This window comes from Miniopterus schreibersii (genome assembly GCF_964146895.1).
Source record: "Miniopterus schreibersii genome assembly, chromosome: 5".
Lineage (NCBI taxonomy): Eukaryota > Metazoa > Chordata > Mammalia > Chiroptera > Miniopteridae > Miniopterus > Miniopterus schreibersii.
Genome location: NC_138106.1, coordinates 1,161,524 through 1,184,189, shown reverse-complemented (window position 1 = coordinate 1,184,189; position 22,666 = coordinate 1,161,524). Strand labels below are relative to the sequence as shown.

General features: G+C 54.6%; 1 protein-coding gene across 3 annotated transcripts in view; it reads right to left on the bottom strand.

Moving 5' to 3' along the window:
• HUNK (hormonally up-regulated Neu-associated kinase) overlaps positions 1-20,573 on the bottom strand; it is a 67,961-nt gene extending 47,388 nt beyond the window's left edge. The window contains exon 1 of one of the 3 annotated variants that reach the window (XM_081139427.1): positions 20,395-20,573. In XM_081139427.1, the coding sequence (XP_080995553.1) occupies positions 20,395-20,502 (108 nt within the window). In that variant the 5' untranslated portion in view covers positions 20,503-20,573. Of the gene's footprint in view, positions 1-19,052; positions 19,956-20,394 lie in introns of those variants that run through there. The other 2 variants (XM_081139425.1, XM_081139426.1) reach the window with 2 other exon arrangements.
• Positions 20,574-22,666: the final 2,093 nt, after the last annotated feature.

Here is a 22,666-nt window from a genome sequence, read left to right as displayed (position 1 = left end):
TCATCATTGATGTTTCTCTCTCTCCCTCTCCCTTCCTCTCTCTGAAATCAATTTAAAAAAAATTTTTTTTTAAAAACAGACAAAACCCGGCTACTTACTTACAATATGCATGCTTCTGTGGTTGTCAGAATGTATTTATTACCCACAAGGATAAAAGTAACCCCAAATTGCCCGCTCAGTACGAATTTACCAAAATCAGGAGTCTAAAGGGGAGACGAAACACAGATCAAAGCAGGTGATTTTGGAAAAGAGTCATAAAGGCCCAGCTCCAGCCCTGGTTGTGACACGGGCTGCTTGGAAATCACCTTGGTGAAACCATTACACCCAGCACTTGATCCGTTTCTTTTTTTTTAAAAAGTACAGGCTTTTTTTTCAATCATTTTAATTAACATCTCCCAGTGTGTGTGTGACTTTGCCAGGGCTGCCATAAAAAAGTACCACAGGCCCAGCCGGGGGTGGCTCTGCGGTTGAGCATTGACCTAGGATCCAGGAGATCGGGGTTCGATTCCCGGTCCGGGCACATGCCCGGGTTGCGGGCTCAGGGGCCTGCAGGAGGCAGCCGATCAATGATGACTCTCTCATCATTGATGTTTCTCTCTCTCTCTCCCTCTCCCTTTCTCTCTCTGAAATCAATAAAAATAGATATATATTTTAAAAAGTACCACAGGCTGGGCACTGACACAAGGGAAATTCATTTCTCACAGTCCCGGAAGCTCCAAGTGTGAGATGCAGGTGTCAGCAGGTAGGTTTCTTCAGAGACCCCTCTCTTGGATTTGTAGATGGCCAGCCGTCTTCTACCTGTGTCTCCACCTGCTTTTCCCTCTGTGCCTGTCTGTGTCCAGTGCCCTCTCCTTATAAGGACACCAGTCAGACTGGATAAGCGCTCACCCTAGTGACCTCATTTAAACTTAATCACCTCTCTAAAGACCCCATCTCCAAATATAGTCACATTCTGAGATACCAGGGGTTAAGGGCTTCAACAGAGGAATGGGGGTGGAGGGGCTCAGCCCATAACACCCAGTAAAACTTCTCACAAATCTCAGTAACAAGAAAGAAAACCACAAATCTAACAGAGAGGAGAAACACCAGCACCCCCAAGAGTAGGCAACCAGACTTGAGAAAACTCAGCTCGGCAGTCACAGCGTTGAGGTGCTTTTTACCTGTTTCCCTGCTTGTAAATTTCATTGTAGTTACTGTTTTAACTTATTAACTTTTCTACAAACCAGCATATCTTTTGCCTCTTTTTAAAAATGTTTTCATTGATTTTTTTTCTTCTATTTCTATAGAAATAGAAACATCGATCGGCTGCCTCCTGCATGCCCCCAACTGGGGATCAAGCTTGAACCCGGGCCTGTGCCCTGACCGGGAATCCAACCCGTGACCTCTTGGTTCATGGGCTGATGCTCAACCACCGAGCCACACCAGCCGGGCCTATCTTTTGCATCTTAATTTTGGACATCTACTTCCTGCTTGCGTTTGTCACCTTGCATTTCTTTTTTTAACCTGCTTTTAGTGACACACAAAGTTTAGGAAACAGCAGATAAACACGCTTTCTACTCCTTACCATTTATTCGATCATTTCGAGTTTAGCTAAAAGTAAACAGACAGAAAGGAGACCTCAAGAGCAGACCCCGAAAGCTTTCCCAAAGCACACACATGCTGAAAATCTGCCAGGACTGCACCATTCGAACATAAAAAGCCAGTCCTTGGCAGTGAGTAATCACGCCATGAACCAATACTGGACAGAAAGCAGCGACTAACTGCCTGGGTCACAGGAAAGGGGGCCCCTGAGGTGGTTCTTGGAAGGAACAGAACCGTTTCCGGGCTCCCTCCTCCATAAAGAGGCCTTTAAAACTCTTGCAGTAACTTCAACTATCAGGTGAAAATTTCACACCCATCCCCAGAGAGGCTGCTCTCTCATCGTAATGTGAAACTTTCTGAAATGTGTCACAACTTAAGAGGAACATCACCCAACTCAGCTATCAAAGAACAACTGGCTCCGTTGGTAGGAGCATCTTCCCGTGTGTACACCAAAAGGTACTGGGTTTGATCCCTGGTCGGGGCATGTACAGGAGGCACATTTCTCTCTCACGTCTATGTTTCTCTCTCTCCCTCTCTAAAAAAAATCAATAAAAACATATCCTGAAGTGAGGATTAAAAAAAGAGGAAACCAACCATTTTTAATCAATATTATTCATCCATCAGATACAGCCTGAGTATGTTTCAAAAGACTAACATAAAACATTTTTTCTTATTTTCTCTAGAACCCTTATCTTGCAAAAGTGCAATTTTCTTAGCACAATCCCTCTGTACATGTGACCATTTAAGAAAGGACTGTGCGTTTAGTTTTGTTTCCATTCATGGGAGGGAATAAATTGTATTTAGTAGAGATTTGGGGACTTTCCCAGGGTCACAAAGACAATGTAGCAATTCCCAGCCTGGAGCACAATCATTCCGATTCTATCCAGGACACCAACGTGCAGAATTCTTTTAAAATACAGACTTTTTATTCATCATTTAGTCAACTGCCTGCCCTAAAGGTAACTTTTTTGGCAAGAATAAATTAATCCGCTTGGCCCCGAATTAAAATTACTTTCAACTCAACAGTATTTTCAGTATCTACCAAACATTTTTTACTATTCCAATGGCAAAAACATAACTAATGAAATATAGATATACAGTAACAGGACTATTTATAGAGTCAAGTCCAATAAAAGAATTATGTTTCCCACTTAAAAAAGAACATGACCACTAACCATGAAAATATGTCTCAAATCTGAGATACCTTTCTCTTAATTTTTGGTAGAGGGGCACCTGTGATCGGAGGTATTAGTCTCGGTCTGTGATTCCTGTCCTGTGAATTTGAGTCGAGCCATTGTTATCCATTTCTATTAAAATCAATGGAGCTTTTTATGTGAGACTCAGGCTGGAAAGATTTTAATCGTGTCTTTCATAGGAGACAAGATTTACTGGTTGCAAACCCCACCTGCCTCCCTCCACACACACACAGAAATTAGACACTTTGATCATTACAATAGTCTTTTAAGTGGATCAGTGGCAATCATCGGGTCATATTGAACACATTTTTACCATTACACAAAGAAAAGATTGATAGCACGGATATCAGGAAGAGTTCATGCCGTAATCAGGCACAGGTCTCCACGGTCCAGATCAATCCATCAATCAACGTAGGCAACTTAAACTACGTAAATATCCACACCGGCTCGGGATCCACTGAATGATCTAAAGGGTCTAGTTTCGCTGTCCATAAACATAAAATTAATGAGCTATTTGGACAACGGCCATGTCTTTGTCGACCGCACAGTGTGAAAACAAATAAAATGGCCCACGTGTGGCCCAGTCACAAGCCACAGAAATCTCAGATGGAACTCATCCCATTTACTAACCGCTTAACAAGCGAGGCATTTTATATGCGTCATCTCTCGTCCCACGCCCCCAGGAAGAAGGCCCTACCGGTTCCCCCTTTCTAGAAGAGGGACGCCCTCGGGGTACAGACGCGCCCACCACAGGCCCCCAGCTGGGACACGGTGCAGCCCGGGTTCGACTTTAACCCCCAGTTAAGCTGCCTCTCCCCGTGGCTGCCCAGAGAGTCAGTAGCTAAATCAGTCATTCAGTGTAACCAAGAACAAAAACAAGTTACCTGAGTTTCCACATTGGTCACTGTAAAAGCAGAATTTCCAAATCTCTACATCACTCTCCTGCCCGGGAGACATCCCGGGCACTGAGTCCCAGCACAGGGGAGACGCTCAGAGACAGCCAGGATCAGAATCTGGTTAACAAAGGCAGGCACCACAGGGGAGGGGCAGTGCCAACACCGGAGGGTGACACAGCTTAAACATCAGCTAAACAGGCCTGTGACTGGGTCCCTAGTTACGGACTAGGTCCCTAACTCTGAGGTCTTTAGAACTCCCTCGGACAGGGCCAGCCAGCCCCGCTGGCCCGAGGGACAGGGCTGCCCAGCCCCCAGCCCCCGCCGGGCAGGACACCTGACATCTGAGAATTCCTACGATGTGTCAACAGCCAGTGCGCAGACCCCGAGCTGTTTTTCCAGAAACTAGGGGGCAGTGGGACTGGGGGTGGCCACCCATCCCCCTCCTCTGCGGGTGCGCCCCTCGCCCTGGCAAACTCCAGTGCCAGGCCCAAGCCGCCCTAGCAGGCACGCTCCAGGCTCACGGGGGAGCCAGAGCTTGGCACTTGTTATGGGTTGAAGCCCAAACCCTGGGACCTCTGCACGTGACCTTCTTTGGAAGCAGAGTCATTGCAGATGTAACTGGTTAAGATGAGGTCACTAGAGGGGCCCTAATCCAGCATGACCGGCATCCTCGTAAACAGGGGAAATGTGGACACAGGCGCACACAGGGAGGCCACATGTGAGATTAGGGCCCTGCCGCTGCAGCTAAGGAGCCACCGGAAGCTACGGGAGACCCAGGGCAGGTCCTCCGCGAGCCTTCAGAGGGAGCGCGGCCCATCCACACCTTCGCCGGCGCCGCTGACCTCCAGACCGAGACGGTACCTTCTGCTGCTCTAAGCCACCCACGTTGTGGCAGTCTGTCACGCAGCCCCAGGAAACTAGTACGGTGCCCGGGGTGACCCACATCTGGTCCATCCTGAACCCCCTGGGAAAGTCTTTCCAACCAGCCACCTCCAGTCCACTGGGAAGTTAAAAATAAACCACAACAAGCCACAGCCGACTTTGGATAAAGGCTTATTTCCTGAGCACTGATTAACCCGGTGACACGCAGGGCTCGGCAGAGCAACGCTGTCCACAGGGCCAGGCTCCAGAAGGAAACCTCTGGACCGAGACAGAGCCGCAGAAGAGCAGCCGGTGTCTCCAGGGAGACCTCGTCCCCCGCGCGCTCCGCACACCACCATCTGTGACACCAGGCCCAGGGGAGTTTGGTGCTAGTGACAAAAAGCCAGCTCTACCCTCTGTGAGCCTACAAATCGGTGAGGAAGCTGACACAGGCTCGCTGACGCCCCAGATGTCACATGGAGTGTGGGAGGTGACACGGAGGATCCTCTCCAACGGCCAAGTAAAGGTAACGCTTTTATTTTTTAAACTGGTTATGACACTGTTGTAATTAGCTGATTATTGATCATAGGAAAGGAGCAGGGGGGAGGCCAGACATCACAGGCATGTCATGTGGGCCGCTGCACCGGGAAGCTACTGCTTCAGGCTCCCCGGGAGCCACCCGCCCATTCCCTGCGTATCACTGGGGGAAGGGGTCCAACACAGGGGAGCTGCACACACGACCAGTGAAGTCAGGGTGACGTAGGCAAGATGCCTGTGGGTCACACCTGGGAACAGAGATCACTGCCCAGAGGGGGTGGGGCCGTTACAAACCTGCCAAAATTTGGGGTTACAGAATCCCCTGGACAAAGGAGCCCGCTCTCTTGGCTCTTGTGGCTTCCTTGCATTCGCCCCTGTTCCCTGCACAGCCATGTGGCCCTGAGGACCCCACACGCCACGGGCTGATGACTGCAGCAAGGAGCACAGGCTCAGCTATTCTGATGCAGGATTAGGCCGTGTCCCCACCTGGAGTAGAAACTCGGGACACCGGCTTTGATCTTAGTCCTGCTGAAAGCAAAATGGGACTTCTTGCTTGGCGGGATGAAGGGAAATGAAACCCTGGAAACTCAGGGGTGTAATTCCACAGAAATAAGTCTTTCTACAATAGCTCCTCCCGCGCAAGTCTCAGGAAATTCTTCTTGGGTCGTCGCAAGAAGCCCGCTCCCACCAGCATCCGGCGGGGGTGAGGGGAGCTCCTTGCCGGTAACAGTCACAGCTGGGAGATCCTGACCTCACAGTACACCCAGGAATGGCTTTAGAACAAGAAATAAATTTTATTATTAACTTAGTTTTGAAAACGGGAAGTCTCCCATGCACATACAGGGCACGGGTCAGGAGAGGGCGAGGTGGCCAGCAACGTTCGCCGTCCCTCCCCCACCCGGGCCTTGGATGACCTGATCTGAGACACGCAGGCTTCAACATCTGACACTTCAACATCTGACACTTCGTACCTGACGCTCCAAAATCAGCTCTAATTCAAGGAGCGTTCCTGCCCCACAGGCAGCAGGAAACAATCAATACTCTATTCTCACACCACAGGACGCCTGGCAGCCAAATGTAGCCTACAAGGTACAAGAATAAAGTCGCTTATGGGGGGGGGAACCCCTGTAAGAGCTGGACGCACAGAAATAGGGCCGATGATAATCCAAGACAAAATTCTCAACCCCACCCAGGGATCTAAAGAGACGGTAGATCACGCTGGACATAATGGGACCTCCAGCAAAGAGTGAGCAAATGGAGAAATCGTAACCCCTAAGGACCGTACGGTATTTTGCTGAGTGTGGAGAAAGAGTTGGCTACCAAACCAAAACGTGAAGAATTAAGCTGTACAATAAATTTTTCCCCGCCGCACCAATCTGACTCGCGGGGGATCACCTATAGATTTCCTTTCTTCTGCAGTTAAAACGATTTTCCACCGTTAAAGGGTGCTCGGGACCAAGCAAGTTAGGCCCGAGGGGGTTCCAGGAAACCTCCCTAGCGCTCTGTCACTGATCCAAGAGATGCAAGGGAGCCCTGGCCAGTTTGGTTAGTGGTTAGAGCGTTGGTCCGAGGACTGAAGGATCTCAGGTTCGAATCCTGGCCACGGGCACGTACCTCGGTTGCAGGTTGGATCCCGGGCCCCGGCTGGAGCACGTGCAGGAAGCAACCAAACGATATCTCCCCCCCATACACTGCTTCCTCCCTCCCACTCTGTCTAAAAATCAATGGAAAAAATATCCTCAGGTAAGGATTAAAAAAAAGAAATGCAAGGGACCCAGTAATATCTAGAGAAAAAATGTAAAACCCAGTGGGCAGAGAAGCCAGCAACCGGGAGAAGCCGGGCCAGCAGAATATTATCCAGGAGCCGCAGAAGCTCCAGGCAGAAGCAGAGGAGGGAATGGAACTGGAGGAACGCAGGCATCTCGGCCCCCTGGGGTGTCCTAAGTGGACTCCCAGTCCTCAGGGAGGTGTGACTGCAGGAGTGGGAAGTGTAGCCATAATCTTCTCCGCCACCCCCCAGCTTTATCCTTAAAATAAAACTCCATCATCCATGATAAACTGAGTGGGTATCCGTTTCTCTAGATCTGAAAGAGCCTAATTAACACACAGGTTTAAGGGTTAAATATAAATGTGAGTCCAACAGAAGAGAATCACCAGCTGCCTTGTGCTCCCTCGCACAACACTGAATACATTTTTAGGAAATGCGGTTTCCACATATATACACACATACATGTATATTTAACATCTGCATATATAAATTTTTTCACACACATATATATTTAGTCAAATTCCCACTGAACTCCTGTGAGGTACTATTATCATCATTTTACAGATACAGAAACAAGTCTGCAGGGTCCGAATGCCCTGCAGAAGGTCACACAGCCACTAAGTAGCAGAAAGGTGACAGGGACCCGAGGCCTAGGACTTTCTGCAGACAACGAAACATCGCCAGGGCTCGCTGATCATCTATAAAGCAAAACCAGTACAAATCCTCTGGTTTACTGAAGCATAAAAAACAAGAGAGAATTAAAGAAAAAGACTCATTGGCTTGACTGGACAGGACATAAAACGTCTACGTGCCCCATCCAAAAAAAAGGGGGGAGGGCAAACACAGAACCAAACGGCAAATGACCAACTGGGAGAAATATCTGCAACGCAACAAAAAGGCCAGAGGCTTCCGGTCAGGGTGGCCACGGAGGGACCACGGAGGGACCACGGAGGTCACCTCCTCCCACGACCACATCAACACTACAACTAAACCACAGAACAGCCGTCACTCAGAGCTGCCCGAAGCCTACTGAACAGAGGTCCTGCAACGAAGGATGACAGCAGCAGCCACGTCGAGACCGTAGGAGGGGCGGGGACACGGAGCAGGCTGACCCCGCACCCACGCGTGGCGGGTTACAATCCGGAGGGCTATCTCGGCTGCGGACGACCCGAGGATCCAGGGTCCCAGCCCCACGCCAGGCCTCCAGCCCAGGGTTCCCGTGCCAGGAGAGAAGTGCCAGTGACGTCCGTCTGCCTGTGAAAGCCAGCGGGACTGGGGCCGAGGGACACGGAGGCTGCTGGAGCCCCAGGTGTTGCTCTTAAAGGGCTGGCGCAGAGACTTACTTGCTGACGCTCGCTCTGAGCTCCAGCTCTGGGGCAGCAGCTCGGAAGGTACCAGGGACATACACGGAGGAACTGAGCTGTCTGGCTTCGGGGACAGGGCTGGAGGGGCAGCTGTCTCCTGGACAAAAGAGCTGGCAGAGGCCCCTGTGCCTTTGCTGAGCCCTCCCCGCACACGGCCGGTGGGCGGGCACCATGTCTGCGTTTCCATCAACCTGGCTAGCACTGTTCACCCGCCCCAGTGACGACCTGAGTCCCCACCCACCCAACCTGTAGGCCCACCCAAGCCATTTAAGCCATTTCCAGGGGCTTTTTCACACACGAGGCCTGTCCTGGCTCAGGCTGCAGACTTTCCTGAGATCTCTCAGATTCGCAAACTCCAAACAAGCAGAGCGCTTACAAGAGTGAACCAATGAATGCATAAATATTGGAACAACAAATTGATCTCTCTCCCTCTCTAAAATCAATAAATAAAATAGCAATAAAAATATAGTAAATATATAACCAGTAGCACAGTGGTTTATCATCATTACCCAGTAGGATGTATGTGCATATATTGCATGTGCTGTGTTTTCATACAGCCGGCAGGGCAGTAAGTTCACTCACACCAGCATCACCTCAGACACGTGAGTCAAGTTACAACAGGAGACGTGAGGACAGCTGGGAGGTCACCGGGCAATAGGAATTCTTCGGCTCCAGGGTGATCTATGGGACCACTGACACATGCATGGTCCACTGCCGCCTGACCCGTTGCATGGCTCACGTCTGGACATGTACATGCACACGACCACTGCATCTCACACAGGCGGCCCCAACACCGACACGTTCAGTGACTGATGCTGGGCTGTGCGACTACACGTGATTTTTATTTCTTCTCTGTGTTTCTGTTTATTTTCCAAGGAACCCGGGGAAAAAAATCATGTGTGATTCATTGGAAGGAAAAAGATAATTTTTAAAAGGTATCTAAAACAGGAGAGTAGATAATGAAACTGATTAGTAAGGTGTAGTAGCAGGTGGAAGGGTTAAAAATGAAGAGCAGACGTAAAAGAGCAAGAAAAAAATACCTGGCAATTAACAAATTTAGCCCAGGATGTATTTTGGTTGATTAGTAACCTCAAATACTCTAGAATATGCCTATGACTAGACTGGTTTAAAAAATTTTAAACACTAAGTACTTGGTAAAAAAGACTTTAAAATTTATTTTTAAAATATTTTTACTTTAGAACATTTATACTTTAAAATGATTAAAAGAAAATATTTATACTTAAAATTTTCATTTTTAAGATAGTTCTAATTGACCGTAGGAAAAACACTGATTTATATTAGGTGAGTTGTATCTATCTTTAAATAAGTACGCCCCTTTGGAACCTGGAAGACATTATTCTAAGTCTGATTATTGGAAAGAAACTGTTTGTTGCTCTGCACACTCTCCGGCGCTTTAACTGAACGGCTTGATTCGCTCATTCTGACGGAGGAAGAAACATCTTGACTAATGAATTAGGCCGCAGGGCAACAGCCACATAGCACGTTCCCTCCAGAGGGGAACTCAGGTTTCATTGGGTCGAACTGGGCTTGAGATTCAACTTCCGCTCACCAATGTTAGTTTTTAATGGAATAAAATGTCATCCTGTGGAAAGGACACTTTTATAAAGCTGGAGAGGTGTTTTCCAAACGAGTCTTTTTTATTCTTATTGCTCAGTGTCAACGTTCGGCCGAGAGCCGAGCCACCGTTCGTCTGACTCTCACCCTGGGCACAGACGCACTGAGAGCCAGGCTCCTCCGTGGGGCTGAGTGGCTCCACCAAGACCCAGGTTTCAGGAGACAGCACTCACCTCCTCCAGGGTTTCACAAGGTGGAGCTCAGGTAAAATGCCAGCAGAGTCCATCCCAGGCTGGGCGGCGCCTGCGCCTTTCCCTGAGGCTTCGTGCTCCCGGCACTTCCTCATTCCACTGCCCCCCCCCCCCAAAGGAGCCTGGAGGAGCAGGGCCAGGCCAGGCCCCCCACACACTGACCAGCCAACGGAGCCTGGAGGAGCAGGGCCGGGCCCCCCGCACACTGACCACCCAAAGGAGCCTGGAGGAGCAGGGCCAGGCCCCCCGCACACTGACCACAGAAGAGCCTGGAGGAGCAGGGCCAGGCCCCCCGCACACTGACCACCCAACGGAGCCTGGAGGAGCAGGGCCGGGCCGGGCCCCTGCACACCGACCAGCCAACGGAGCCTGGAGGAGCAGGGCCGGGCCGGGCCCCTGCACTCTGACCAGCCAACGGAGCCTGGAGGAGCAGGGCCAGGCCGGGCCCCTGCACACCGACCAGCCAACGGAGCCTGGAGGAGCAGGGCCGGGCCGGGCCCCTGCACACCGACCAGCCAACGGAGCCTGGAGGAGCAGGGCCGGGCCGGGCCCCTGCACTCTGACCAGCCAACGGAGCCTGGAGGAGCAGGGCCGGGCCGGGCCCCTGCACTCTGACCAGCCAACGGAGCCTGGAGGAGCAGGGCCAGGCCGGGCCCCCGCACACTGAGCAAGGTGCCGGGTGCGTGGCTCCTCTGTAATGAGCAGCCTGTGCTCTTTCCTACAGGCGGAGGTTGACAAGGAGACCCTCGGGACTGCTGGGTGTGCGGCACCATTTCAGTCCCCATCCTGGCTCCCTCCTCCAGGCTCTCCTCAAGTGCAACACAAAGGGTCTGAATCTAAGAGCCAGCGCTAAGCAGAGCGGCCCAGAGTCCCCGCTGCTCCTTCATTACGAAAGTCTGCTACCGCCCTGGCGGCCTGGCTCAGCGGTTAGAGTGTCGGCCGGCGGAATGAAGGGTCCTGGGCTGATTCTGGCCAAGGGCACGCACCTCAGCTGCAGGCTCAATCCCGGGCCTGGTCGGCGAGCGAGCAGGAGGCGACCAACTGACGTGTCTCTCACATCAATGTTTCTCTCTCCCCCCTTCCACTCTGAAAAGCAACGGGAAAAATATCCTCGGGCCAGCCAGGTGTGGCTCAGCGGTTGAGCAGTGACCTAGGATCTAGGAGAAAGTGGTTCAATTCCTGGTCAGGGCACATGCCTGGGTTGTGGGCGCGATCCCCAGTCAGGGACGTGCAGGAGGCAGCCGATCAATGAATCTCATCATTGATGTTTCTATCTCTCTCTCTCTCCCTCTCCCTTCCTCGCTCTGAAATCGATATATTTAATATATATACATATATACATATATATGTATATATATACACACATACACACACACATATCCTCAGGTGAAGATTATAAAAAAAAAGTCTGCTACCAAAAGTTACATTTAGCATAACGTCATATAATTTACATTTAATAGTGTACATGTGCACACACACATCTATATGTGTGTATATGCAGCAAGCAGGGTCACAATGTGTCTGGGCAGCCCTGTCGCCTGGGAGATGGACAAATGTATAGAACAGTTACAGTCCCGGGGACAGATCCAAGCCTCCACATAACTCCTCGGGGAACATCCAGACAAATGTATGTTTGCAAATAGCAACTTTGCCATCTGCTGTGCTGTTGGTACCATTTCTCGGGAAAGAGCTAAGGGTTAACAGTCCCACTCCAGCCGGTCGCCTGCCCCTCGATACCTGCAGGAGGCACAGCTGTTCCGGGGCTGGGAGTTCTCCCCGAGAGCGCCAGCCGGACATCCTGCCCCTCTGCATCCCGCACTCGGGCACACCCAGGAGCCAGGAGGGAGCGAGACAGGCTTCCAGACTGTCCCTGCCAACCTGGGCACTGCCATCCAGAGGGCTGTGCTCGCGTCCTGGGAAGATCGAAGCACCCCGTGATCCACTCAAAAGACACCTACTGAGCGTTACCGGTTGAATTTCAGGTCAGGGCACATGCCCAGGTTGGGGCTCAATCCCAGGTAGGCGGGGTGCAGGAGACAGCCAATCAATGACTCCCTCTTGCAGCAATGCTTCTGTTTCTCTCTCCCTCTCCCTCTCCCCTCCTCTCTAGAAATCAATAAAAATAAATTGAAAAGATACCTACGGGGTGCCTTCTCTGTTCAGGTCCTACTCCAGGCACCGGGGACAGAGCAGGCATCCCCTCCTCGTGGGAGACACACAACAGACACACTGGCACATAAATGCACACCACGGGGTCAGGTGATGTGCTGCGTTGACTGGTGTCTCCCCCAAAATTCGTAAGTTTAAGTCTTGTTTTCGTCCATTCAGGCTGCTTGTAACCAAATAGCATAGACCGGGTGGCTCCTAAATGACAGAAATGTATTTCTTATACTTCTGGAGCCTGGGAAAGCCTGGATCAGGACCCAGGGAGATTTGGGGTCTGCTAAGAGTTCTCCTCCTGGTCCCCCAACAGCCATCTCCTTGCCGTGTCCTCACAGGAGCCAGGGAGCTCCTGGGGCCTCTCCTAAGACCACTGACCCTGTTCACCAGGGCTCCGACCTCATGCCAATGGCCTCCCATAGACCCACCTCCAATGCCGTCACGTGGGGATTAGGTTTTAACATGAATTGGGAGGGACACAAACATTCAGGCTCTAGCAAAGTCCAAGCCCCAGACCTCAGAATGTGACCCTGTTTGGAAATACGTCTTTATAGAATTAATCAGTGTAAAGTCCGGGCGTTAGGATGGCCCCTGATCTCAGGCGACTGGTGTCCTCGTAAGAAGGGGACATGCGATACAGAGACAGACACACGTGGAGGAGAGAAGACAAAAGGACACAGGGAGAAGATGGTCATCGACGGGCCCAGGAGAGAGGCCTGGGACAGGTCCTCCCTCACAGCCTCAGGAGGAACCAGCCCTGCTGCCACCTTGGTTTTAGACTTCCGGCCTCCAGGACTGGGAGACAGTCACCGAGTTTGTGGTACTTTGTTTCAGTCGCCCAGCAAACTAGTCCAGGCGGTCAGAGCACTTTGAGGAAAGACAGAACAGGGTGACGAGGGGCATTAGACAGGGTCATCTGTTGACACAGCGTCCTCAAGAGAAAGCACACAGGACACATCACAGTCCCCTGAAAGTGTCTGCACACACAACAGAGCCCGAGAATTTCAACTATGAGGCCAGGCTATCTCCAGCACGCCCGGAGTGGTGGGAACATAGACCCTGGTTCTCCCTCATCGCAGGTAGAGGGGACCACCCGAGTCAGCCGATGGGGAGGGGCAGCTGCCCATGGTCTTTATGGAACCAGCCTGGACTCAAGGGAAGACCCCAGGCCCTGGCCCTGTCTCTCTCAGGAAGCAGTGGATGCCAGACCCACAGCCCAGATTTTGCTTCAGGACGGAAGAACTCGCTGGCTCCCAGTGCTGAGCTGGCCCTAGCAACCGCCTGTAGCAGTATCCAAGGCCACACCCCCCTCCCAGGGCAAACCCCATCCAATGGTAGGCCCTGCAGAGGTACAAAGGCCCAGTCCCCTCACCTGACGTCACCTCTGAAGGAGCACCTGGGTTCCAGGGCTCACCTGGGCATGGCAGGGCCTCAGCTTAACACTGCACTGGAGCCCACCTTCCCCTCTGCACAATGCAGCTTCGCTCTTCTGCCTCCCCTCCTCTCAGAGGTGCTCACCCTAAATGCCCTACCTGGGACCACATTCATCTCCCCCTCACGGCCTGTGCCAGGACCTCACCGGCAACACAATCCTAACCATCGGAGAAGGTAACGTGGGTCAGGCTGTGCCCCACCAAAGGGCATGTTCAAGTCCTAACCCCCGGGACCTGCGAGTGTGACCTTATTGGACATGGGGTCTTTGCAGATGTCCTCAAGTTAAGATGAGGTCCTACTGGATAGGGTGGCCCTAACCCAACGACTGGTGTCCTTATTAGGGAGGAGGGAGATTCGGAGACAGGCCACACACAGAGCGCAGAAGTCACTGGGGTGGTGCAGCCACCAGAAGCTGGAACAGACAGAAGAATCCTCCCCTAGAGCCTTCCCCTGCGGACACCTTGGTTTTGGACTTCTGGCCTCCAGAACCGTGAGAAAGTAAATCTCTATCGTTTCAAGCCCCCCAGGTGGTGGTTAGCGTTACAGCAGCCCCAGCCATAGACAAGAGGAGGTCAGCGGGAAACCTGCTCAAGGCCTTTCTAGTCAGCGCCCAGCCCCCGCAAGCCCCTGGCGAGGGGATGCCAGAGGACCCCGGCGAACCACCAAACACTACACCGCAAGCTGGTATTTACCACAGAGGAGAAGCAACGGCTCTCTCTGCCTTGTAAAGGGATCAGCCTGCTCGGGTACTGTCCAGGCCCGTGGGTCACCTCTTTCCGACTGGTCACCTTACCAGCCAGCAGCACCCATCAGACCGTGAAATTCAAGCCAGACCGGGCGTGGCCGGAGCCCAGGCTGCATGGAGGAAGAGGTTCCGCGCCAGTTTGCTAAAGTAAGGGTAAGGGATGGGTATTCTGTGGGTCTCAATTAGCCCGGAGAGCAGGTCACTCGGTTACCATGAATCATCGAGCTGGGGTGTGTATTCCAAGGTAAATGACACTCTGTGCCCAAGCCGCCCGCCCGGGGCCTACAAAGCCACCACTCTCCGCGCCTCCTGGGAGGGTAACCACCGGGAAGGTGACTGCCACACTGCGCTGGACCCTGCCAGTGCTGGTGACCACACATGCAGAGAAAATCCCAGTCTGCACTCCTCTCCGTGCAGCATTCAGCACGGTCGTGCGGACTCAAGGCAGCCTCTGAAGTCCGCGGGGCCTGGGTATCAATGAACAGCGACAGCCAGCCCTACAGGCCGATTTCCCTCATTCACAAGTACTTCAGGAAGATGGGGCAGGGCGGGAGTTCAGAGGCTGCCACCAGGGCAATCGAGAGACACCCAGGCACCGCCCTGTCACGCACGACACACTGGGCAGGTGCTTCTGACAGTCGCCGCCTGCTTGCCAAGAATCCTGCTGAAGATTAACAGGAATCTCCAGTTCTCTAAGCGTTTCTGTCCCGCAGAGCTTTTACCCCTAAGTGTCTAGCACTAAAAAAATTTAATTTAATTTAAAAATACAGGATTTAGCACCTGTTTGTTTCAGAAATACTTGCTAAAAACAGATCTGCCAAAAGGCCACCTTTAAAATTAGTCATGTTTCCTGCTCGGAAGAACATAGTAAGTTAAGTTGTATTTTTAGTAACTCCTTCACTCCAGGTAGCTGGCGGTCGTGCTCAAAGCGTAATTATTAGCTACTTACCAAGCAGGCAATTTTTATTTTTAGCTGCAAAACGGCTCCAATGAAAGTAATAAACAGGCTTATGTTTTTTAACCAAAGGTTAGAACAAGGTATTTAAATATCTTAACCACTCATGTTACATACCCAACTTTGTATCTTAGACTTAACCATTGAAGGAGGACATTGCGGCATCGAGGATGCTCCCTGTTGCAGCCTACGAAGCCACCTGTGCACCTGACATACCTACGCTTTTCTCTATTAGCCCTTCCAACTATATTTTATCAAATTTTTAAAATGTACTAACAGCCCTGACCAGGTGGCTCAGTGGGTTGGAGCATCAGCCCATCCACCAAAGGGCTGGGGGCTGGATTCCCGGTCAGGGCACATATGGGAGGCAACCAATCGATGCTGATGCTTCCGTCTCTCTCTAAAAATCAATAAAAACATATCCTCAAGTGAAGATCAGAAAAATTTTTAAAACTGTTCTAAGAACCGATTATGTGCCAGGACTCTGCATTTCATAGGCATTGGGAACCAGTGTCAGGAGCAGGGAGCACAACCTCTCTGGGTCCTTCAAAGTCACCACCTGAAACTCCTGCTCAGCAACTCTGCTCTTTGTCTCAAAGCCACAGAGAATACTTTTCAAAACCTGACTTTCTGACCATGTTCCCCCCTCCGATCGTCAACCTGGGTTGAGTCAAAGACACTCAGCCCTGGCTGAGAACGTGCCGGTTAAGAGTTTCACATGGCCCAGCAAATTATTTTTAAAGCCACATTAACAGAGATCGCATCAACTCAAAGCTGCAGGACAACATTAGGCCTCGGGCCAAGGCCGCCCTTTCTTTTCAAGCAGTGAATGGGCCACCTAGATTCTCATGACTTTCAAACAAACAACTTCAGAGGAAAGGCAGGCAAAACACTGTCCCACAGGCAGGGGTGGGAAAAGAAACGAAACCTCCCGATAAGATTGACGCCTGAAGTGTACGTCAGAAAAAGTGGCTGTTTGTCATCTGAACTCAGTCATTTCCAGCAAGCCATGCAGGATCTCACTCAGATCTTTTTGGAGATGTGCACTGAGTACACACACATACACCCTGCACCCCCCACTCCAGCTTTTTCATGAGCTGACCCCCACCACTGCTGCCCTGGATCCTGTCACTCAGGTCAGCACGGGGACATAGATCTATTTCTTACTACAGTGTTCATGACTTAATTCCCCTCCCGCCGTGATCTGTGTCCTTTAGAAAAGGAAAGAATCATGTGCTTTCTCCAAAAAGTAAGCACCCTCTAAAAGGGGGAAGCGTCCAGGTGAGAGGCCTTCCTGAGCCACCACGTCACCCACCCTGGGGGACACTTCTTTCCCTTCCTCCGGGTTCGGTCACCTTGAGGTCTCCCCTCGCTTGGCTCATGTGAGTAGCCCTCCTCCAGGGGAAACCCCTCTTAATAACTCACCTTTTAAAGAGACCAAAAGACAGCAAGTAGTGTGAGGGTGACTTCAACTTAATTTGGCCTCAGGAAGACAATATCCAGAACATTGGGGGGGGAGGGGCTCATCAACTCACGAGTCCTTCCCAGGCAGAGCCTCAAACGCACACTAGCATTTTAATCTCCACCATCTGCCAAAACCCAAATCTATTAGTTAGGCATTAAAGGCGTTGGATTCGGGAGATTAAACGCTATGAGTGACACCCATTGTTTCTTTAAAGCTGCAATTATGGGAGCTAAGACCCAGGTTCCTCACGGTGCTGGTGGCTGGAGAAGAGCCCGTCCCAGAATCCACTACCGCCTCCGACTCCACCCTAAGAACCGGCGTCCTTACCAGGGTTCAACCAGACAGTCCGGCACAATCATTTTACATCCAACTAACAGTTCTGCCCTTGCCCAGACGAAGCGAGATTGATGGTAAGATGAGAGAGAAAGGGTGCGAGCACTTGGGGGTGCAGGGGGCTCCTCATTTCAACCCCACCTGGGCAGGAACTCCCTGCATTCCAGGGTGCCCAGTGTGCCCGGCACTGAGCCCCGGAGCCCAAGCAGCCAGGTAGGGGCTAGCTCTGGGTGCGACCTCGCCTGGGGCAGCCGAGGCCAACAGCCCGATGTCACGGAGCAGAAGGGAACCGAGGAGGAGCGGAGCCAGGACAGGGACGGGTAGGGAAGTGGAGAGAAGCCAGGAGCAGCCTGGAGCTGGCAGCCGCGGCAAATGTGCTCAAAATGCTGGCCGGGTGCCCTCAGCATAAAGCCCTGTCTCTCCCTGCTGAGTTTCACCAGGTAACACACACAAGCCGACTGAATCCGACACGTTTGGAATGAGAATGACGTCCCACCACCCGTGGGACAGGAGCTCCACCGGGAGGGGCAGGGAGGCACTGGGAGGGGCAGGCCGGCCTCGGGCACTGGCGCCCTGGGGTGTGTAAGGCGTGTGAGGCGCCAGTGCTGGGACGGACCCGTGAAGTCTGCCCGGCTCCCTCCGGACTAGAATGAGGTCCCGAGGTTTGGTGTTTTGTTTGTTTTTGTCTCCTTTGAAGAGTTGCTCAATTGGGTGAGTTCACCCTGAACACGCCCTTTTTGCAGAGAAATTCAGGCTGGAGGCACTTTTTAAAGTACTCACTCTAACTCACGCCACTCACCCAAAACAAAGGGCTGTGGGGACACCGGGGAATGACAGGGGTGATGGAGACCTGCCCTCGAATGCAAGAGGCCCCTGGGCGCAGTGGGGAACAGAGGGAGGAAACTAAGGCCAGGTGACCGGGACAGGAGGGCAGGGCACCTCACACGGCGGTCAGAGGTCCCGCACGGGGTGCCCAGCAGTTCCCAGGCTGGGCCCAGAACCCCAGGTCCACCGGGCAGGGTGAGGAGGGAGCCCGCAGCTTCCCTGTCCCCCAAGTCCCCCCCAAAGGCTTCTGCCTCCCTGGGCTGTGGGCCACAGGAGCCACCCGTCCCAGGCAGCGAGGGGCCACCGCAGCCCGGACCCCAGCCCGCCCGAGCCCGGAGCCCGAGGCTGAGACGACCTAAGATGGGGTGACGGAGCCCCAAGCCTGAGGCGACGCCCGGGGGTGACCCAGTGTCAGTCACCGCATCTCTGCACAGTCACAGCTCAGCTCTGCCTGGGCCTCGCCCGGCAGGAGTTCACGCTCGCTTCTCACCTGTCCCAGGGCTGGGGGCGGCGCGCTGGGGTCCCGGGTGGGGTGGGGGGTCTTCCTTTGCCGGCCCCCCTTTCAGAAACCTAGGGGCGCCTCTGCGGCCCTGCAGCCCCGGGTGGGCGGTAGCCGCGTACCTGCCGGCGCGGGGTCGCGCCCGCAGCGCCCACGCAGGCGGGGGGGGGGGGGGCACGTGAGGACCCTCGTCCGGCAGCCCCAGCGCCCGGGTGAGAGGAGCGCCCCCCCTTCCCCAGAGCCGGGGTCGGGGCTCAGACTCCAGGCGCCCCCCGGGCTGGGGGCCGGCCCCCCACCCTCGCGCCCCCGCCCTGGCTCCTGCCTCTCCGCGCGCGGGGCTGCACCCCTGAGGCCCGGGAGCGGGGCCCCCCACGCGCGCTGGTGTCCGCCAGGCGGCGCCCTTCCCGGAGCAAAAGGGCTGCGGGCGGCTCCTCGGGGGAGCCCCCCCATCCCCCCGGGAACTGACCCCAGGCCACCCCTCGGACAGGCCGCCACCGGCCGCGGGGCCCCACGCGCCTCGGTCCGGACGGGAAAGGGGGGCCCGGGCGGCAGGGACCCCGCAGCCGACCCCGCGGCCCCCGCCCGGCCCGGCCCGGCCCGCGCTCACCTTCTCGCCGGTCAGCACGTGCAGCCCCTCGCGCACCTTGGCGAAGGAGCCCTCGCCCAGCTTCCGGCTGCCCACCAGGTAGTTGCCCACGCGCTTGTGGTGCTGGAAGTCGCGCAGCCGCTCGCGGGGCACGCCGCTCACCCAGGCGGGCAGGAAACTTCCCTCGCAGGCCGCGGGCCGCGCCGCGTCCTCGCCGCCCCCGCCCGCCGCCGGCTCGCCCAGCAGCGCGTCCCCCGCCGCCGGCATCGCGCCCCCCGCCCGGCCCGGCCCGGCCCGGCCCGCGGGGCGCGCGCAGACAATAGGGCGGCCGGGCCCGCCTCCGACAAGTTCTCCTCGGGAGGGTCACCCGGCCCCTCTCGGGACGCCGGCCCCGCCCCGGGTCCCGTCCGGCGGCGGGTGGCGGGGCCGCGCTCGGAGCGCGGGAGCCGCTCGGGCCGGGGCGCGGCGGCGGGGGTGCGGTCCGGGGCCCGGGCGCCCGGTCCCCGCGCCTCCGCAGCCTCGGCCCCGCGCGGGCTCGGGGGCGCCGCGGGCTGGCTCCTAGCGGGGCGCGCGGCGGGCGGCAGGCGCCCTCCGGACGGCCGCAGAAGAAAGCCCCATTCAGTCGGATTCGCCGAAATTCAATCCGGGCGCGGGCGGCGGGAACAGACGCGGGCGCCGCCGCGCAGCCCGTTCACTTTCAAATCGCTCGTAGCCCCTCCTCCCGCGCGGCGGGAGAGGGGGGCGGGCAGGGGACCCCGCGCGGCCCGGCGGGCGCGCTCCCGGCCGCCCGAGCCCCGCGGTCTCCCCGCCGCGCCTCCCCCGGGCTCTGGGCTCGGGCTTTCTGGACCTTTCGGCGGCGAAACCCCCACCGGCCGCACCCACCCGGGCGGGAGGGAGGGGAGGAGGGAGGCGCTTCGGCCCCGCGTCCAGCCCAGGCCCCCTGGCGTCCAGCAGGGCCCTCCGGACCCCGGGTGGGTGGACGCACGGACGGGCGGGCGGGTGGGAGGCCGGGAGGCGGCCGCGCGTCTGCCCCGGTTCGCGCGCAGACGGGACCGCTCTGCAAGGAGGAGGGGCCGCGGCGCGGGAACCGGCGCGTTTGCAGCCTCCGCTCGCCCGGCTGCCCCTTGGCTCCCGTCCCCGCGCCGCGGGCGGCGGCAGGTCGCGGGGGGACCCGCGCTCCCCGCTCCCCGAGGCTTTTGTTCTGCGCGCGCGGCTGTGCTCTCGGCTCATGCACAGGCACAGCCGCCCTGGCGACTCGCGTCTGCTCCGGGATCCCCAGCGTCTTCTCAGACCCAGAATGAGGAATCGGGTGAGGGAGACGCTGGGGGGACGGGAGAGGGGGAGACATTCACCAAAACGCTACCTGTTGAGCAGCCAGATCCAAGGCGCCCGCGCTGAGCGCGTGCTGAGCCCCGACCCTGCAACGTCCGAGCTGAAAGGGAAGATCGGGCCCTAACCCAGCTCCTTTCATTGGACTCCTCTGCAAACGAGTGTGACACGAGCCACGTCAGTGCCCGCACATGGGAGGGCGAGGGGGCAACAGGGACAGCTGTCCTTGATCCAGTGTCCTGGGGGCTCTCTGACCCACCCAGAAAGCGACCCAGGGAAACATCTATTTTAAATAGCTGCGATTTTACATAGCGCGCTGTGATCAACTGCTCGCTTGTTTACAAGCCACCAGCCTTGTTAGGACTGAGCTGTTGTCAGTCTTCTCAATGTTTCAGTTTTTCACTATTAAAGATACAGTTTCAAATGTTTTTCTTGCTGTGTTGAAGGGACTTCTTTGTCACCACCCCACCCCCACAATTTCTGCAAGGCCCAGCCAGTCTCTTCAATGCCTGTAATTCAATCGTCAAATTTAAAGAGTTCAGCCTGGCTGGTGTGGCTCGGTGGTTGAGCCTCGAAACAGGAACCAAGAGGTCACTGGTTTGATTCCTGGTCAGGGCACATGCCCGGGTTGCAGGCTCCATCCCATGTGGGGCCGGCCGGAGGCAGCCGATCAATGACTGTCATCGTTGATGTTTCTCTCTCTCTCTCCCTCTCCCTTCCTCTCTTTCCAAAATCAATAAAATCTTTTTCTTTTTTCTTTTTTTAATTTTAAGAGGTCAGTAACATGGGAGGGAGAGAGGATAACTGTCTAATGAGTGAGGAATACAGAGCTCACTTTGGGGTCCAAAACATTCTGAATCTTCTTTCAGAAAAGCGTTGGGCGTTCCCCCGGTGCTGTACTAATAGAGTCTGACTTATTTTTAAATTCAGGACGTTTGCTCTACATGAACATTTAGAAATTCCCTTATTATGCTGTGAGGCGAATGTCAGGGTCTGTTCATCAAAGCGTCTTTTGACCTAAAAAAAAAAAAAAAATTAGCTTCAGGCATAAAAATGGTGGAAGACATTTACACTGAAATAGAGACTCTCTTTCCTTTTAATTATCCTCCGGGGTGGAGGTCAGGAAGCGGGTGAGGAAGAGAAAAGAACCAGGCCTATTAAATCTTTTTCAAGCCCGATGCCTGGGTTCGATCCCAGATCACTGCTGGTTCCGTGGCTGGGACGGATGCCAAAGAGAAGTCCGGATCCTGCGCCTGCCTGAGCTTAGCAGCCGGAGTTGGAGCGGCAGGTCCTGCTCCGAAGTGACCTCGTTTAATGAGGAATAACCCCCGGCGTTCCTATATGTCAGACAAATTAGTGCACAAAACAGTGTATCGCCCGCGTATCAGATGCGCCGAAAACGTCTGGGTGAAAAGCAGCCGTCGGGCGTTGAACTTTCCGATGGTCCTAAGCTGAATTTTGTCCTAAACTGAACTTTGTCCTAAACTGAATTTCTTCTCCCCCCGCCCTCCCCGGGCCGCCTTGGGCACTACATGTCAGCCAACCTCACCCTACCCCTTTTCCTCTGCCACCGCACCCCCAACCTGCCCCCTCGGCCTCCTTCCTGCCTAGTCCAGATGTTCCCTTTCCCGCGAAGACCCCCGCAGTCGAGGAGCCGCAGGAGCCGGGCCGCGTCTCCTTCCTCTCCTACGGCAGACCCTCGTTTCAGCTCTTAGGGATACCGTTGTAATAACCTGGTCAGTCATTAACTAGAAAGGAACAGGGGGAAGGCGGGATGTTATAGGCAAGCCCAGTAAAGTCGAGGCGACACAGTCACACCGGGGAGCAGGTCGTGGGCCGGAACAGGCGTGGCCACTGCAAGGCTGGGAAATCGGAACTAGGTAAGCTCCAGGACAAAGGGCGTTCGCTCCCTGGGCCTCTTGCTCTCTGGGGAGTCTCGTTGCAGGGGGTGTGCTCGCAGGCCCACAGCCGGGTGGACCCCACGCACAGTGGACTGACGGGCTAAAGCTGGCCTGATGCTCTTGCCGGACTCAGCTCCACCGTGGAACCGAAACTCTGGACACTGGCTTTGCTTTGAGCTCTGCACTTTCCAGGTGCACCTTTTCCAGGACTGGATTAAGGAAAATGGGACCTTTGAAACCAAGGGATATAACTCTATGCAAATAAAAACCAGCCATCCTCCCGTCCAAGTCTTAGAAAATTCTTTTTCTCGAGATGTCGTAAGAGCCCCACACCCACTAGCAGCAGAGAAATTCTACCCCAGCAATTCTCCAATAACTTTATGACCTGTATCACTTACTATGAGT